Genomic DNA, 19,432 nt, shown 5'->3' with positions numbered 1-19,432 from the left:
TTTGTATCTCAGTAGTTAGCAACATTCTGTTAACATCATATGTTTCTGCAGAGAGTTTCTTATAAATTACCGTCTTACTGATACTTGGACAATAACAACATAAATATGATGCGTTTATATAGAAGGAGACAGAACTGGGGGGTGTTGCACAAAAGTAGAATTTATAAATCCAGGATAACCAATAAAGTGAGGCTTGACAAAGTTTAATCTGTGCATCCTGGCTTGGTGCATTTCACGAAGGCCAAGCCAGGCTGAGGAGGAGCGACTAGGTCGAGTCAGACTGAAGTAATTCGGAAAGATGCGCGTTCACACGGCCGCTGTAATGAAACAGTGAGAGAAAGTGTGGCAGATGATTGCGGACCGACTGACTGCGTATGTAGCCTAAAAATGTACATTAACTGCCCACTGCTCTGAATTTAAACCATCATAATCAAGCCATTCAAGGAGGCTGATTGTTTGCACAAATGAACAGTTGTACTATTTGCCTTAAAAGTGAGCAGAAGATAATGTTACTTAGGAAATTTATCATGAAGATCAATTACAATTACAAGATTTAGTCTGTGAACCAGGTCACTAAGAAAGACAATGTGAACTTGTCAGATATATCTGTGAACTTAAGAGACAGACTGTGAACTGTCACGGATTTAATTCAATTCAATTCAATTTTATTTATAGTATCAAATCATAACAGAGTTATCTCGAGACACTTTACAGATAGAGTAGGTCTAGACCACACTCTATAATTTACAAAGCCCCAACAATTCCAGTAATTCCCTCAAGAGCATGCATTAGCAGTGGCTATTGCGACAGTGGCAAGGAAAAACTCCCTTTTAGGAAGAAACCTCGGCAGACCCAGACTATTGGTAGGCGGTGTCTGACGGGGCCGGTTGGGGGTGTGATGGCGATAATAGTCGCATTAAAGATAGTGGAATAGTGACTTTGAAGGTAGTCGTTGTAGTTCATGTCACAGCAGGACGTTGCTGGATGAAACGTGGCGCTGCAGAGCATGGGTGGGTGCAACAGATGCATCAGGACGCGACCGGGCGTTGAAGGGAATCGCAGAGCATAGCTCTGCGAAGAAGAACCATAAGGACTCCGGGGAGTAAACTCCCCAGAGCTAGGTTAGTAACAAGCAGTTCTGGGACAGGATGCATACAAAAGGAAACAAATGAAAACATTGATGAGAGGCTGTACTGGCCTGCCTCCCTCTACTCTCACTATATTATTGATTATATGATCAATAAATAAATCTGATGACTACAAAGAGAAGCAGGTAGGCCGGGTTAGGTGGATGCTGCAACTCCTCACTTCTTAACTATAAGCTTTATCAAAGAGGAGAGTTTTCAGTTTATTCTTAAATGAGGTGATGGTGTCTGCCCCCCTAACCCAGACTGGGAGCTGGTTCCACAGGAAAGGAGCCTGGTAGCTGAAGGCTCTTGCTCCCATTCTACTTTTGGAGACTCTAGGAACCACAAGTAACTCTGCATTCTGGGAGCGCAGTGCTCTAGTGGGATAATAAGGTACTAAGAGCTGTTCTAGATAGGATGGTGCTTGACCATTTAGGGCTTTGTAGGTCAGGAGAAGGACTTTAAAGTCAATCCTGAATTTCACAGGAAGCCAATGCAGAGTAGCTAAAACAGGAGAAATATGATCTCTTTTCTTAGTTCTCGTCAGAACACGTGCTGCAGCATTCTGGATCAGCTGGAAAGTCCTAAGGGATTTATTTGAGCAACCTGACAGTAGGGAATTACAATAGTCCAGCCTGGAAGTAACGAATGCATGGACTAGTTTTTCAGCATCGTTTTGAGACAGGATATTCCTAATTTTGGCAATGTTACGAAGATGAAAAGAGGCTGTTCTCGATGATTGTTTTAGATGGGCATTAAAGGATATATCCTGATCAAAAATAACTCCTAGATTTCTGACAGTAGTGCTGGAGGCCAGGACAACACCATCCAGAGTAGCTATATCTTTAGATAATGAAGTTCGGAGGTGTTTAGGGCCCAGCACAATAACTTCAGAAAATTATAGGTCATCCAGGATTTTATATCTTTAATACATGCTTGAAGTTTAGCTAACTGACTTGTTTCATCTGGTTTGATTGACAAGTATAATTGGGTGTCGTCCGCATAGCAGTGATAGTTAATTGAGTGTTTCCTAATGATATTACCAAGAGGAAGCATATATAAGGAGAATAAAATTGGTCCAAGCACTGAGCCTTGTGGAACGCCATGTTTAACTTTCGCGTACTTAGAGGATTTATCATTAACATTAACAAATTGAGATCGATCAGAGAAATAAGACTTAAACCAGCTTAGTGCAATTCCTTTAATTCCGACTAAGTGTTCTAATCTCTGTAACAGGATTGTATGGTCAATAGTGTCAAAAGCTGCACTAAGATCTAATAAAACAAGTATGGAGACCTTTGTCTGCAGCAGTTAGAACGTCGTTAGTAATTTTCACCAGTGCCGTCTCTGTGCTATGATTCTTTCTAAATCCTGATTGAAAGTCTTCAAATAAGCTGTTGCTATGGAGAAAATCACATAACTGATTAGCAACTACTTTCTCAAGGATCTTGGAGAGAAAGGGAAGGTTAGATATAGGTCTATAGTTTGCTAAGACCTCAGGATCGAGGGTGGGTTTTTTCAGAGAGGTTTTATCACAGCTACTTTAAATGACTGCGGTACATGACCTGTTAATATAGACATATTGATCATATCTAGTAGAGAGGTGTTAACCACGGGTAATGCTTCTTTGAGTAGCCTCGTTGGGATGGGGTCTAAGAGACAGGTAGATGGCTTAGCTGAAGATACCTTTACCATTAGTTGTTGAAGGTCTATAGGATAAAAACAGTCTAAGTATATGTCAGGTCTAGTCATTCTTTCTAGCAGTCCTGCGTTGAAAGGTGAACCATTAGAAGTTGAGGGCAAAAGGTGATGAATTTTATCTCTAATTGTTATAATTTTATCATTAAAGAAGCTCATGAAGTCATCACTACTCAGAGCTAGAGGAATAGATTGCTCAGTAGAGCTGTGACTGTCTGTCAGCCTGGCTACAGTGCTGAAAAGAAACCTTGGGTTGTTCTTGTTTTCTTCTATTAATGATGAGTAATAGTCTGATCTGGCATGTCTGAGGTCCGTCCTATAGGTTTTTCAGACTGTCTTGCCAGTCCAAACGAGACTCTTCCATTTTGGTGGAGTGCCATTTACTTTCAAGTTTTCGCGAGTTTTGCTTTAATTTACGAGTTTGGGAGTTATACCAAGGTGCTAGTTTCCTTTGCTTCATCTTCTTCTTTTTGAGCGGAGCAACAGAGTCTAAAATAGTCCGTAGGCAGGCCTGAACACCATCTACACAATTGTCGATTTGAGAGGGACTAAAGTTTACATAAAGGTCCTCTGTTGTATTAAAACAAGGTAATCGTATAATCGGGTATTAAGAATTCGAAAGTAATTAAGAAGTGGTCTGATATAAAGGATTTTGCGGGAATACTAATACATCTTCAATTTTGATACCATATGCCAGCATGAGGTCGAGGGTGTGGTTAAAACAGTGCGTGGCCTCATGCACACTCTGACTGAAGCCAATAGAATCTAGTAGTGAGTTGAAAGCGGTACTAAGGCTATTGCTGTCAACGTCCACATGGATATTAAAATCACCTACAATAAGTACTTTGTCTGATTTAAGGACTACACATGATAAAAACTGAGAATTCAGATAAAAATTCAGAATACGGACCTGGAGCTCGGTAGACAACAACAAATATAATTGGCTGTACTGATTTCCGTGTTGGATGTTGAAGATTAAGAACAAGGCTTTCAAAAGAGTTATAATTTAGTTTGGGTTTAGGGTTAATTAACAGGCTTGAATCAAATATGGCTGCAACTCCCCCTCCTCGGCCTGAGCCTCTAGGAATTTGAGTATTAATATGACTGGGAGGAGTCGCTTCATTTAGACTAATATATTCTTCATGGCCCAGACAGGTTTCAGTAAGACAGAATAGATCAATTTGATTATCAGATATCAATTCATTTATTAGTATTGTAAGACAGAGATCTGATATTTAGTAATCCACATCTAATTTTCCTATCATTTTCTATCATTGCAGTGGTAGTTTTAATTCCAATTAGGTTGTTAAGTATTGCCCCTCTCTTGGTTACCTTTGATTTAACTGATCTTAGTCGAGGAACAGACACCGTCTCATTTTCTTTTGGGACAGGCTGTGGCTGACATGAACTGGATGCTAAATTGACTATGTTTGCAGTCAACTTCTTATTACTTAGGGGATTCACCACTTTGTATGGTCTGTTGTTGATTATAATTGGAATATGTTACTGGAATAGTACTAGTACTACATGTTACTGGAATAATACTAGTACTACATGTTATCCTGCAGAAAACATTTTCAGATTCATCCACTTGTATAGTGCTATCAGGATCAATACCTGGGGGGCATGAATCTGTGATATTTTCAACAGAATGTCAATACTTGCCTTTCAGTGTGGTCGTTATGTTGTCAGATAGCAAGATTAAACTAAGCTTTGTAGTGACGGCTACATCGTAGTGAAAAGTAGAACTACTGCAATCTTGTAATGGGTAACGAAAACACCAAGTCACCCTTTTGTTTTGTTTTTTATCATTTTTACCTGCACTTTAATGTTTTAATTTGTTTTTTAATTGTTTTTAATTGCTTTTTAATGTTTTATGTAAAGCACTTTGAATTGCCCTGTTGCTGAAATGTGCTATACAAATAAAGCTGCCTTGCCTTGCCTTGCCTACAACCACTAATTTACAATGCTAGAATAGGCCTATTGATGTGTAAATATCTCTCTCTCTTACTCTGTCTCTCCTCTCTCTCGTATAGGCTATAAAATACATTACCTAAGTAACATATTTACTCCCACTGCTCGCTTTTCAGGCAAAGGGTACAAACTCACAAACAGTCCATTTGTGGAAATAATTTGCCTAACTCATTGAATGTTTCAGTTAAGAGCAGTAGTTCGTAAATCTATATTTTTAGATATACAGGGCCGCTATTATCTGCCATGCTTTTTTATTTTTACAGAGGCAGAGTTTCCTTCTTTACACATTATATGCTTTGCTTCCTTTGCTTTGAAGGCCTATTAATGGACATAGAAAAGAAAGACACTGAAGAAATTAGACTCTGAAATCTAGAAACTATAAAGATAATTAAGTGATAAATTTAAACCATTGGGGTGTCCTCTCCCTGTTGTTACATGAATGTACAGTAGTCCACATCATTAGATAGTTACTGGTCCAGTGAACTAAGGCTATCATTTGGGAGGATTGTACAATTAGGAAAGGTTTTATAATTGTACAAGTCTCCCAAATTGCAGTTCACTGGAGTGCTAAGAATGCCAAATTAAATGCACATGGAAGAGGAACATACATGATCCTTTGTTAAAGAATACAAATAGAAATAAATCAACTAAAATAATTAAAGGTGTTGTTGGGGACCAAGAAGTTGGTTAAACAGCGATTTGGCTCAACTTGAATTGACTGCGAGACAAAGGATCTTGGCCTACATGTAAATTCCAAAGCCAGCCTCACGAAACTCACACAAGCCAAATCTTCACAACATGGAGATTCTCCATTTAACACAAGGACGGCAAGGCAGACTGGCGGTGAGACAAAGAACTGCTCCACACCTTTGACCAGGTTCCAGTTCTTCCATTGGCTGTCGGTCCTTGAATGCACCACCCGTCACTAGGAGGCGGAGGAAGGATAAAAGGTGTCTGCAGTGTGTTTCTCTTTGCTTTTCCACCGTGACTCACGTTGCCATAGGAAGCACTCTAGCCCGGGTTAGCTAGCTAGCAAACTAGCATCACCTCGCTGGCCGAGTTTCGAGCTGGTACAAAGTATATTGGCCTGATATACAAAGGGGATCCGAGGAAATAGTTTGACAAAGTATTCCTTCATCTGCAGCGGGCTTAATCAGCCTGGATACAAGAAAGGACGTCGTTTCTTTTCTTGTTTGGTCGGCCTGGATTACATTTCTCCCCTCTGCTCCGGACGAAACGGATTGTTAAGCTCTGGCCAAGAGTCTTAACTGACAAACAACGCATTTACAGTAAGGAGGCTTTACACAGTTCTGGGCAGAAAATAGAACTAGTGCGTTTTGTTTTGTTACTAATGAGCAAAAGGGTTCGCTACCACTTGTTTGCCATTAATGTGATCTGATTTAATCATGTACATGGACCATATGTGATTATTAATCTGTGCTGTGAATGTATGACCGATCATTATACCGTTTGATTCATGTTGTGTTAAGTAGCTGGGTTGAAACCGTAATTGCTACACTGCTACTCACTCCTTTCACGGAGTTTTTAGTTACTGTCTGCGATAGAATCACGAAAATCAGCTGTTACGCCACTGAGCTGGCCGTTATCAATATCTGAGATCATAGTGCCTCTTTTCTTTTCTTTACTCTCCTTCTCTTTCTTCTTTTACTAACACACACACACACACACACACACGACGCATGCTAACCGCGTAATTACCAAGCTAAATCTTAGCCTCACACGTGGAATCTGCAGGGAATCTTTTACGTTCGTAAAAGAGCTAAACAGGAACTAGCTACCATATTGGCTAAGCATGCACGTTGCCGTTGCCTAACAACCCTGGCTTCTTCGGCCCGTGCACCCAGCACCACTACCGCCCTCTTGAGGCTAAATAGTGTTGTGCAGCTCACAGGAGCAGCCATCTTTGGAGTTGTTTTGGTGTTTAGAACTACACTCCGACACCGCCCCCTCCTGTTTCACTCACTCTCTTACACACACACACACACACACACACACACACACACACACACACACACACACACACACGCACAGACACAGACGTGTCCATGCTGCTTTTGTTTTTGCTTTGTTTTTGGTTGTGATATTATAAAAGGGTATATGAGTTTATTATTGAAGAATTATTGTTTAGTTACTGATAATTGCGACGTTAATAAATCTTATTATGCTTAATTAGCAGTTGCTTGTGATTATTTGTGTACTGGTTGTGACAACTGCTGGTCAATCAGGTCCGTGCTCGGATTCACCCCTTCCTTTATTTCCTTTTAAAGGATTTACACAGAAATGAGACTGATCCACAGTTTGATTATTGGTCCCTGACTAGCAGGGTGGTGCCCCGTTTTTGATTGTTTGTCGATTTGATAAAGTTATTAATAACCATATTCATAACTTTATTAATATTGATAAAACATCTTTGATAATTTGCCAATGATCAAATCCGTACCCTAAGGGAATCCTACAGTGTATTGGCCTCTGACCAGTCTGCTGTTGTTAGAACCACTAACACCTGTATAGCACTTTATATATTATCCTTCATCGCTGACTTTAATTAAAACACATATACAATTGTATCAGCCTTTCCAACAACTGCCGTAATATATTTATTAAACTTCTAACAATATGAACAGTAGTCTTCATACAGCAATATAACAGTAACAATGACTGTCACATGAATAATAATAAAAATAATGGTCTCAACATTAAATAATAACAGTGTTTGACTGAACAGCAATATGTACCTGTTGTATAAGGTAAAACCTCTGCTGAGTGAAAAGAAAAGGTTCCAGGATGAATAAATCCTGGCTGTTAGCCTGGTCAGGAGCACCCTAGCTGTTAGCCTGCCTGTTAGCCTGGTCAGGAGCAGGCTAGCTGTTAGCATGCCTGTTAGCCTGGTCAGGAGCAGGCTAGCTGTTAGCCTGCCTGTTAGCCTGGTCAGGAGCAGGCTAGTTGTTAGCCTGCCTTTTAGCCTGGTCAGGAGCAGGCTAGCTGTTAGCCTGCCTGTTAGCCTGGTCAGGAGCAGGCTAGTTGTTAGCATGCCTGTTAGCCTGGTCAGGAGCAGGCTAGCTGTTAGCCTGCCTGTTAGCCTGGTCAGGAGCAGGCTAGTTGTTAGCATGCCTGTTAGCCTGGTCAGGAACAGGCTAGCTGAACAGAATAAATCTCCATGGTAACTTAGGTGCCTCTGCTTTTGTGCAACGAAATCTAGGCTAAATTGAGCCAGGATAACTGAAATATCCTGGCTTAATCCCTAACCCCCTGGTTTTGTGCAATATCCCTCTGGACTGTTGCATCTCTAATCTGAACTATTGATCTAATCTAAGCCTTTACTGAGTTCAATTCAATTTCAATTTGATTTATAGTGTAAAATCCTAACAGGAGTTAACTCCGGACACTTTACAGATAGAATAAGAATAGCTAGATAACACTCACCACTCTCGCTATCATTTACAAAGACACCAATCGCACACACGACCATGTTAAAACCCCCTGATTCATGTAAGAACAGCTCGGACCACTGAAACATTCAAGTCCTTGCTTAAGACCCATTACTATGCATTGGCTTTCAATTATAGTTGAGCTTTGATATCTTGGCCTTTTTCTACTGTTGGTTATTTTGTATTGTATATTGTGTATTGTTTGTGTATATTATCTCTTTGATTTTGGACCTTGTTAAGCACTTTGGTCAACTATGGTTGTTTTTAAATGTGCTATATAAATGAAATTGAACTGAACTGAACTGCACTCTAGTTTCAGCCCAGCGATCCCAGAGTAAACCTGCCTTGTTATGGGACTCCTGCAAACTGGACGGGAGCATGGCCAGTCGATCCTTCGCCCTCTCTGCTGTCTCTGAAGCTATCTGACTCACAGGAACCACTCCGTCACAGTTTGGACCTCCACATTTCCTGTTTCCCAGATGCAGAGATCCACACAGTGCTCCACCACAGCCTGAACAGTTATCCAGACCTGGTCCTCCACAGAGCTGCATCAGTCCACAACATACTGGTTAAAGATCATGAATACATTCACCTGACTGTGACTATTCATCACTTAGTGGTCACTTGAACTTTAGGATTTATATCATACTTTAGACTGCACACAGTATCACAACACACTCTTAATTATAAACATTACATGAAGGAACTTCATCCACATCTCTGATTGGTTGACCAGTGAGTCATGTGACTCTACAGTTAATACTTACCTTTCGATTGAGGTCGACCACGCTGAGCTCTTTGACATTCTTCTCCAGCAGCGCAAGGTCTCCGCTGCCGCTGCTGCTGCACATGCTCAGTTTGTGTTTAACTTCCTGTCTGGTGTCCATGGAGTCCTCCAGAGTTCTGCTAGCGTTTCTCACTCTCTTCTCGTCCAACATGAAGGCGTTGTGACGCTTCTGGATCTCATCCAGGAGCTCTACAACAGGATCAGAGGACACACTGAGTTTAGAATAAACTAAAGAAGAATAAATCTAATCCTGCAGCTCTTCGACAGGATCAGACAACACACTGAGATCAGAATAAACTAAGAAAGAATTAAACCAGCACAGTCTGTTCTGTGAAGTTTTGTTTTAAAATGAAACATGATCAGCATGTTTAATTTTCTCGAACATGTGTGCAGGTGACTCAGCATCAGTCTCAGTGTAACTGCTTTGTTAAATTCTTAACAACAATATTCATATTTTTAATAATGTAAGCAGGTTAGAGGGTTCCTTGTACAATTTACAGCATTAGTTTTCTGATGTCTTTCACATCAAGCAAAGTTGGTATTGCAACTGAAATATCCCTGTGTCAGACAAAAGGAACTCTTAGTAAACCACCATGACACTGTGTGGAGGCAAAGATCTGAACGAGACTATTAAACTCCTAGAAGAACAGCGGACTCATCACTGTAAGAGGTCCTGAACCAGCAGAGGGACAAGCTGACCCCACAGAAGCTGCAGAAAATGGGTGAATATACTGTATATATTCAAATCTATAACACAATAAAGTGTGCAAGAGCGAAGGGTTATCAGTACTTCAGAGAAGTATTATCTGTCATTTTAGTACATGAAAATGTTACAAGAACAGCATCGCTGTACCCTCAATGTGTTCCTCTTCAACGTCCGGATCTTCGATGAGTTTCTTCTTCAGGTTATTCAGCAGGGTCTTGAACTCCAGACGAATGTTGTCGATGTCCGTGTTGAGGAGAGGAGACAGGTCAATCAGAATCATGTTCGGGTCGATGCCGTCTTTCACCTTCCTGTGAGGAAGAACATTTTTCTTCACAGTGTTACTCTGTTTGCTGATGTTGCTGTGAGGCTGTAACTCTTCTGTGAAGTTAATAACTGCAGAACATACCCGATCATCGCAAACAGTTTCTCCAGCTTCTCCAGATTTGGTGGCGAGAGTCTCGTCAAGTTGGCGAGGCTGTCCAGCTTGGACTTCATCTCCAGCATCTGTTGCAGTTGGCAACCGTCTCTGGGCCGCAGGTCATCGCCATGGCTAGTGATGAAGGTTTTCATCCTCTGGGCGGCTTGCTGGACATCGGTCACGCTTTCAGCCCAGAGGCCGGTGCACGGGTGACACTCCACACAGGCCGGGAATGCTGAGTCATAGCCAGGGGCGCACTGATCACAGAAGATACCGGTGATGCCGACCCGACAGAGACACTCGCCGGTTTCAGGGTCACACGACGGACGCTCGGTTCCCTCCAGGTTACAGTCACAAGCTGACAACGAGACGAGTTATACAGATAAAACCAGGTCAGATCTGTCACAGAAAGGCTTAAAGACAATGTTAGAGGTGTATTTGTGTCTTTACTCACAGATACACTGCAGGTCTGGATTCCCAAAATGATTTTCTCCACATTCGTCACACTGTCTTCCTCCAAACTCAGGACGACACGGACACTGTCCCGTCACCTGAACACATCACCACTTCAGTCAATAAACAGTTTCTACTGTAAGTAATTAACCCCAAACTGGAAATGTGCTGAATATATAAAGTTGTTTTATCCCTTAAAGTTACACATTACAACCCTTTAACCTAAAGATGAAACTTTGTGATTATGTTTGTAGTGTAAGGTAAAAAAAATGAATAGCAGTCTAAACAGTACACTGTCTGTTATGTCTGTGGTTGTGTCTGTGTCTGTGGTTATGGTTGTGTCTGTGTCTGTCTGTGGTTGTGTCTGTGTCTGTGGTTGTGTCTGTGTATGTGGCTGTGTCTGTGTCTGTGTCTGTGTCTGTGGTTGTGGTTTTGTCTGTCTGTGGTTGTGGTTTTGTCTGTCTGTGGTTGTGTCTGTGTCTGTGGTTGTGTATGTGGTTGTGGATGTGGTTGTGGTTTTGATTGTGTCTGTGTATGTGGTTGTGTCTGTCTGTGGTTGTGTATGTGGTTGTGTCTGTGTCTGTCGTGGTTGTGTCTGTGTCTGTGGTTGTGTCTGTGGTTGTGTATGTCTTACCTTGTTGCAGATGTTGGAGAAAGAGTTAACAGGATCACAGATGCAGGGTTGACATCTGTGGTTGTGTCTGTGGTTGTGTATGTTGTGTCTGTGGTTGTGTCTGTGTCTGTGTCTGTGGATGTGTCTGTGGTTACCTTGTTGCAGATGTTGGAGAAAGAGTTAACAGGATCACAGCTGCAGGGTTGACACCCTGAGGCTCTGCCCAGGTTCCAGTATCCGTCCTCACACTCGTCACAGAGGACGCCAAGCACCCCCGTCCTGCAGGGACACTGTCCCGTCCTGGAATCACAGAAGCAGGGACTCTCCAGAGGACACTGAGTCACCTCCGTCCCCCGCCGGTCACAAGAGCATTCTGGGAAATGCACAATAAATATAAGGTAGTCATTTCTTTCACCGAGTAGCGATCTATGATAAAGCCAGCCGACACATACAATCAGATTTATTACAAAAGACAACAATGAAATAGCAATTAATCATATATTTATGGCAGCAATGATAAATACGTTTTTAATCTGTTAGTCCTGTACCTACGGCCAGACGTAGCAACTGAAACGCCTCCGACAGAGGATGGCTGTGGTCCAACTTTTTAAAAACTCTCACTTTGGATCAATTGGAGAACTCGGTCAGAGTAGTGTCTGCAAATTTCATGCCCACTTTCACTCTCCTCTGAATCCGTTTTTCTCTTTTTGGTTCAGTAAACCGAACCAACTTACGAAGGTAAACAATTCTCATCAGAGTCACATCAACAGTAATATTTCTGAATTTCAAATCTCAAAAAGTTGTAAACAATTAAAGGAAGAATTAAAGTGAGGAAATGTGGAAACGAGATGGAGTAAATGTGAGTGGTTGGAATGTTAAGAGAATAAAACGGGTTTAGAGTGCTAGAGTGTTATATAACCCAGCAGAATATATATAAAACGTTATCATAATCTCTACCGTTGCAGTCCTGGTCCAGGGCGTTGCCGTAGTAACCAGGTTTGCAGTCTTGGCAGCGGGGTCCCATCGTGTTGTGAAGGCATTGCAGACATTCGCCCGTCAGGCTGTCGCAGGCGTCACGGTCGTCCGGGCTGATGTTGTTGTTGCAGGGACACTCCTCACACCGGGCGCCAGGCAACGACAGGTCACCATAGAAACCAGGGCTGCATCTGTCGCAGCTTGGACCTGAGACAGTCACCGTCAGTTTGAAATGCTAACATGTTGAAGGTAAATGTTCATGCACAGAAACAAAGCTAAGCCTCTGCCTGCACTCCTTTCACTGCATTGACAGCACTGCTTAAAACTGTACAAGTGACTTAAACAACTCTTTTTAGTCTCCTGAGTTGAGTTTCGCCTCTTACAACTAAAACTTATATATATACATACTCCACGGTATAATGATGAAACATGCTCTTAACTACTCCTGCAGGAGATTAGAACACAAATGGCATGAGTCAAAACTGACAGTTAACTATGTCTCATGGAACGAATATGTTTAAATGATGTACTCTAGCTTAATCAGCAGGATCACAGGGAATCTGTGGATGCAGAATTTTCTGCAGATTTTCATTCTGAGTCACCGCTGAAAACTATAAAAAAATCAGATTTCATCTATGTTTAATCAGTAACAATATACCTTTATTTAATGACAAACATACTCATAAGCAGTTACTACCTGTCTTATCTCCTTAAACCTCATAGTCCAATCAGGACTCTCCGCTCTCTGGATACAGTGCTCCTGTCTCTTCCCAGAGTTAATTTTAAAAAGTAGTCAGCCATCATTGTGACAGAGAGGTAAGGTCCTACCTGTGTGCCCCTCCCGGCAGTCACAGGTAACACTGAGGGATTGTGGGTCGTGTTGGCAAGAGGTGGCGAAGAAACGTCCGCTGCTCTGAGCGTCCGGACACAGGCAGGGCTGACAGGGCGTTCTGGATACAGGATTACCATAGTAACCCTCCACACACCTGGTCAGCAACACAGGAGGTCACTAGAAATTAATCTACAGGATGCTCCTGGCTTTAGTGCAGGAGAGGGGTTAACCCTAGCCCTGTTCTATGCCCAACGAGGTGTCCTTTGTCAGGTATTAATATTAATACCTGACAATGGACACCCCTAAAGGCATTAACCTGCTTATACCACGGTCACTTGCTAAATAACATTGTTTTAAACCATCAATTTATATTTTGAAGCGTTTTACAATCAAAATCTAAAGTTACGCCTGAGGGTGTGACTATTACCTGGAACAATCATTCCCATCCCATAAGGTTCTTCGGCAATGCAAAATTTTTTTACTGCTCCCACTGCAGCTTGTGTGTTAGTGCCATCCTGTGGTGTTCAGCGGACAAGGCACTGAAGCACTACACAGTGTTGGAATTAACAGATTCCCATTTTCTTTTAATGTAGCGCATTCATTTAGAACAGTAAACAGTCAGTTTCACCAGAACTCCTTCAGTAGGTGTCCTGTTTCACTTTTTTATGGACATCCTGCAGCCAATCAGAATTGAGTATTCATCCAGACCATGGTATAATTACAGATATATAATGAGTGTTAAATATTTGTAGATATATAATGACATATAACCTGTCACAGTTTGGTCCCATGGCCTGCTCCCTGCAGTTCAGACACTCTCCGGTTTCTTCATCACACACCTCCGACAGTCCGTTACATTCACAGGGTCGACAGAAAGGGAAACCCCAGAACCCCGCCAGACAGCGATCACAGCGTTGACCCGTTACCTCTAAACGACACACACACTGACCTCTGACCTGATCACAAAGCTCCGACAGCAAACCTCGAGGGTCACACTCACATGCTGCAAACAAAACAGTAGAAAAGAAATCCTCAGACTGATTTTCATTAACACCTGGGATTAGCTTTCATTAGCTTTCCAGCCCTTTTTATTAGAGCGGAAAGGGTGGGGGGACGGGGAGGTTCAGGGACAGACAGCATGTCAACATCATCTGAAACCTGGGAACCTGAAGATTAATCTGAGATGCAGCTCAGCACTGTGTCAAGTTCTTCTAATTATAAATCAGAATAAAAATAATTAATTAATTGATTCGAAATGTACTTTAATTAACTGAAGTGTATAGGAAAACATTATATATGGTTTTGATGGCCATTCTCATGCTCGGTTATGTCTCATGATTTGTTGCAGCATTTTGTTTCGGTTATCATTTCAACAGAATTGGTGAAAAAATCAAACCGTTTTTTATGACCTGAAAACAGCTCTGAAACCATCTAATGGTCAATAAATCCATGAACCCATTTTCATTCAGATATATTGAGGCCAAAGGTCAAGGGAAACCTTTAAAAATGTCAGTTTTTCTTTCCCCAAAATTTAGCATTGTTATTTACTGGCCGGTGCCACTGGATTCCCTAGATTATATAGTTTCTTATTATATCATCTTCACTTTACCTAGAGCCTCCTGCAGCCTCTGAAAGACAGAAAAGTCAGCCGGCAGGCCGTCGGAGTGTTAATTTTTCATACAAATTATGAAACTTCAGAAGGACTTCCTCTATTAGAAATCTTTATGTTGTATCTTGTGTGTTTTGGGATTTTGCATGTGAGAGTTTCTTACGTTTGCAGCCGTCAGGTCCGAAACCAAACGTCAGTGGTGCACAGGTATCACAGCAATGTCCAATCACATTGGGTTTACATTCACAGAATCCTCCCTGGCCACTGCAAGATGGTCCGACAGAGCCAACGACGTTACACCTGCAAACTGACAACAGGAAAACCCAGAGATTAATTTAGAAAGGCGGGCAGGAAAGATTGTAGCCGATCCCTCTCACCCCGGACACAGACTGTTTGATCCCCTCCCCTCTGGCAGGAGGCTGCGGTCCATCAGGACAAAAACCTCACACCACAAAAACTATTTCTTCCCCTCTGCAGTCAGCCTCACCAACAAGGCCCCGGACCCCTGCTGACACTGACTCTTAACCCCACCCCATCCCCCCATCCCTAGCCACCACACAGCCACTCCTTCATCCTGGACTTTACAGCTGCCTATTGCACATACTTTGTGTTTTGCATTCTATACACAACCCATTCAGCCTTCATTTTATTATGCTAAACAGCTATTTTGTATATATTTGTTTTCTGTATTAATTGTTTGTTTCATATTAATGTTTAATATGTTTGTTTGTTTATGTATGCACCAATCACCAAGGGAAATGCCACGTAAGTTTAACTTTCTATGGCAATAAACCCTTTTCTGAAAACAAAACAAGAGATTCAGAAAAACGGGGAGAACAAGAAATCTGAAAGTGTAAAATCATTAAATTTATAAAAAGAAAAGCTCAGTTATGGATTTGTGTTGAAATACATACGAACAGCTCCGTTGTGGATTCGTGCTGACATGCTCTTGATGAGTCCCTCGCAGACTCCCAATAGCGACTCTGGCTGGCCAAGCTCGGCAGCCAATCCAACGCAGCGAAAGTGTCGGAAAGAGTCAAGGTCACTCTGGGAGCAGAAGTCACGGACAGACTCGATACTGGGAATCAGATCCATCTGAAAAACATATGTATTCATAGATGTATTCAAGTGTATTGGTCTATGAATATGCCTTCCGATTGGCAGGCGACTGCTCTACCACTGAGCCACAGCCGCCCCTATATATATAAATATGGAGATACAAACACTGACACACACACACTGTTACTACTTCCTGCTGCTGAGCTCTGATTGGACAGTCAGACTACTTCCTGCTGCTGAGTTGTGATTGGACAGTCAGACTGTACAACAGATGAAGACTTCCTCACCGAGTCGATCAGGAGGTGTGAGCTGGACAAGGCGTCCGATCCCGGCTGTTTGTTGAAGACGACGTTCACAAAGTACTGACCGCCTGCGTTCAGACACACCGCAGAGTCCAGAATATGTCCTCTGGAGACAAACAAGTCAACAGTCAACAGAATACGTCCTCTGGAGACAAACAAGTCAACAGTCAACAGAATACGTCCTCTGGAGACAAAAAAGTAAAGAGTCAACATAATATGTCCTCAGAGGCCCGTTCCAGAAAGCAGGTTTAGTGAAAACTCTGAGTTTGTTAACCCTGAGATGAGGGAAACTCTGGGTTTTCCGTTCCAGAAAGAGAGGTAACTTAACCTCGGAGTCAGTTACTATGGTAACTGAGTCTGTGAACCTAACCTGGTCGGGAGCAGGTTTTCTTCAAGAAACCTTGAGTTTCTCTCAATCTCCTCCCTCTGAGAATATTCATGCAGATAACAAACTGCATTAAAATGCACCTGATACAGACTGAATGAATGAATGAATGAATGAATGAGGAAACTCAAGTTTTTTCCCCCGTTTCTCCTCCCTCTCAGAGGGAGGAGACTGAGAGAAACTCGAGGTTTCTTGAAGAAAACCTGCTCCCGACCAGTTTAGGTTCACAGACTCAGTTACCATAGTAACTGACTCCGAGGTTAAGTTACCTCTCTTTCTGGAATGGAAAACACAGAGTTTCCCTCATCTCAGGGTTAACAAACTCAGAGTTTTCACTAAACCTGCATTCTGGAGACAAACAAGTAAACAAACAGTTAACAGAATACGTCCTCTGGAGACAAACAAGTAAACAGTCAACAGAATACGTCCTCTGGGGTCCGTTCCAGGTAGAAGGTTTAACAAACTCTGAGTCTAACCTTGATGTCTGAGTTGATTTCCCCTGAGATGGAAAACTCAGAGTTTTCGGTTCCAGAACAGCTGATTTGAGTTGGTTCAATCAACTTGGAGTAGGTTCACTCAGGGTTACGCGTGTGCACAACCACTATAAAAACCCTGAGATGAGGGAAACTCTGGGTTTTCCGTTCCAGAAAGAGAGGTAACTTAACCTCGGAGTCAGTTACTATGGTAACTGAGTCTGTGAACCTAACCTGGTCGGGAGCAGGTTTTCTTCAAGAAACCTTGAGTTTCTCTCAATCTCCTCCCTCTGAGAATATTCATGCAGATAACAAACTGCATTAAAATGCACCTGATACAGACTGAATGAATGAATGAATGAATGAGGAAACTCAAGTTTTTTCCCCCGTTTCTCCTCCCTCTCAGAGGGAGGAGACTGAGAGAAACTCGAGGTTTCTTGAAGAAAACCTGCTCCCGACCAGTTTAGGTTCACAGACTCAGTTACCATAGTAACTGACTCCGAGGTTAAGTTACCTCTCTTTCTGGAATGGAAAACACAGAGTTTCCCTCATCTCAGGGTTAACAAACTCAGAGTTTTCACTAAACCTGCTTTCTGGAGACAAACAAGTAAACAAACAGTTAACAGAATACGTCCTCTGGAGACAAACAAGTAAACAGTCAACAGAATACGTCCTCTGGAGACAAACAAGTAAACAGTCAACAGAATACGTCCTCTGGGGTCCGTTCCAGGTAGAAGGTTTAACAAACTCTGAGTCTAACCTTGATGTCTGAGTTGATTTCCCCTGAGATGGAAAACTCAGAGTTTTCGGTTCCAGAACAGCTGATTTGAGTTGGTTCAATCAACTTGGAGTAGGTTCACTCAGGGTTACGCGTGTGCACAACCACTATAAAAAGGCAACATGAATGGAGCCATGATTCTACGATTCACCATGGCAACAACCACAAACAAACGGGTCGGGGAAAATACTCATGCGCACAAACATTGAGTTTGAACATGCTGTCTATGGTTTGGACCTACTGTCTATGGTTTGGTAGCCTGGATGCCAGCCAAACTTAGCCCCGCCCACAACATTCGAGGTCGGGAAGTTCGACTAGAATCTGAGTAGGACCACGTCAGGCTAATGATTTGATGGTTTGAACCTACTGTCTATGGTTTGGACCTGCTGTCTATGGTTTGGACCTGCTGTCTATGGTTTGAACCTACTGTCTATGGTTTGAACATGCATTTTGTTAAAAAAAGCAAGACAGCATCTGCTGCTGCAGAAGAGAAAGAATTGGTGTGGGAGAAAATTGCTGCTCGAGTCAATGCGTACGCAGTAACAGTGTATTAATTTCATATTTAATCACAGTTAACTTATAATATTACTAGTGAAAACTGGATTTGTATTACACCTATAATTTCAATTAGGTGCAATCCTGCGGGTGAAAAAGTAAACTATAGCCTACTATCCCATTCTGAGGCTGCAGCACCATGATCATTAACAGAACTATAATGTATAATCATTTATTTCTTTTTAATGGCTCTCACTGGTTTGTGTCCAGGGAACACTACAACAACGTTTAAAAAAACGTTTCAGAGCGAGTCACACTTTTCTGTCTATATCTAATGGACTGTGATAAAAAATACCTCTCAAATCGGTTATCTGGAAATGAAAATATATCTAGTCTGGACTCAATATCATCTCCTGACGTAAACTCTCTGTGAATTAATACAGCTTCAGGACATGACATGTTTGAGAAAAAAAACGTTTTATAGTATGCCTAACATAAACCAATAAGTTTTTTTATTCATGCAGATAACAAACTGCATTAAAATGCACCTGATACAGACTGAATGAATGAATGAGGAAATGAGTTTCTCCTCTCGCAGAGGGAGGAGACTGAGAGAAACTCAAGGTTTTTTTTCTCAGTTTCTCTCAGTCTCAACCCTCTCAGAGGGAGAAACTCGAGGTTTCTTGAAGAAAACCTGCTCACGACCAGGTTAGGTTCACAGGCTCAGTTACCATAGTAACTGACTCTGAGGTGAAGTTACCATAGTAACTGACTCCGAGGTTAAGTTACCTCTCTTTCTGAAACGGAAAACCCAGAGTTTCTCTCATCTCAGGGTTAACAAACTCAGAGTTTTCACTAAACCTGCTTTCTGGAACGGGCCTCTGGAGACAAACAAGTAAACAAACAGTTAAGGGGAGACAGCCCAGTTGAAGAGGAAAATAATTAACTAATAGATATCACCATGAAACTTTCCCAGTTGATTACTGAAATTAAGACAAATATATATTTTTTCATTACAAGTTTTGTCAAATTATGTTAAATATGCAAATTATGCATTATTTTGTTAAAAATGTGCTTATTTGCATACATTTCCAGAACAGAAATCTGAACATTGGAAAAAGTTTCATTTTGTTGACATATTAGAGTCAAATTTTTTTACATAGGGGGATTTCGGATATCTCTTTTTATCTCTCCATAAATCAGAATATGTTGTCAACAGCAATGAAAAAAATCTATTTTAGCTATGTTTTTAGGTATAAAATGTTAGATACATCAGGCTATGAAGGATATCTGAACATA

General features: G+C 41.7%; 1 protein-coding gene across 1 annotated transcript in view; it reads right to left on the bottom strand.

Annotated features, from left to right (window-relative positions):
* Positions 1 to 19,432, bottom strand: part of lamb4 (laminin, beta 4) — a 57,814-nt gene that overhangs the window by 15,476 nt on the left and 22,906 nt on the right. The window contains exons 18-29 of the mRNA XM_039808962.1: positions 15,988 to 16,108; positions 15,556 to 15,736; positions 14,805 to 14,948; positions 13,804 to 14,035; positions 13,029 to 13,186; positions 12,183 to 12,407; positions 11,381 to 11,598; positions 10,614 to 10,710; positions 10,148 to 10,517; positions 9,889 to 10,049; positions 9,016 to 9,224; positions 8,593 to 8,793 (exon numbers count right to left, since the gene is read on the bottom strand). Coding sequence (XP_039664896.1) covers positions 8,593 to 8,793; positions 9,016 to 9,224; positions 9,889 to 10,049; positions 10,148 to 10,517; positions 10,614 to 10,710; positions 11,381 to 11,598; positions 12,183 to 12,407; positions 13,029 to 13,186; positions 13,804 to 14,035; positions 14,805 to 14,948; positions 15,556 to 15,736; positions 15,988 to 16,108 — 2,317 coding nt within the window. The remainder of the gene's footprint in view (positions 1 to 8,592; positions 8,794 to 9,015; positions 9,225 to 9,888; positions 10,050 to 10,147; positions 10,518 to 10,613; positions 10,711 to 11,380; positions 11,599 to 12,182; positions 12,408 to 13,028; positions 13,187 to 13,803; positions 14,036 to 14,804; positions 14,949 to 15,555; positions 15,737 to 15,987; positions 16,109 to 19,432) is intronic.

Source organism: Perca fluviatilis, chromosome 8, assembly GCF_010015445.1.
Source record: "Perca fluviatilis chromosome 8, GENO_Pfluv_1.0, whole genome shotgun sequence".
Lineage (NCBI taxonomy): Eukaryota > Metazoa > Chordata > Actinopteri > Perciformes > Percidae > Perca > Perca fluviatilis.
Note: the sequence above shows the minus strand (reverse complement) of the source record. Positions and strands in the feature narration are given on the sequence as shown.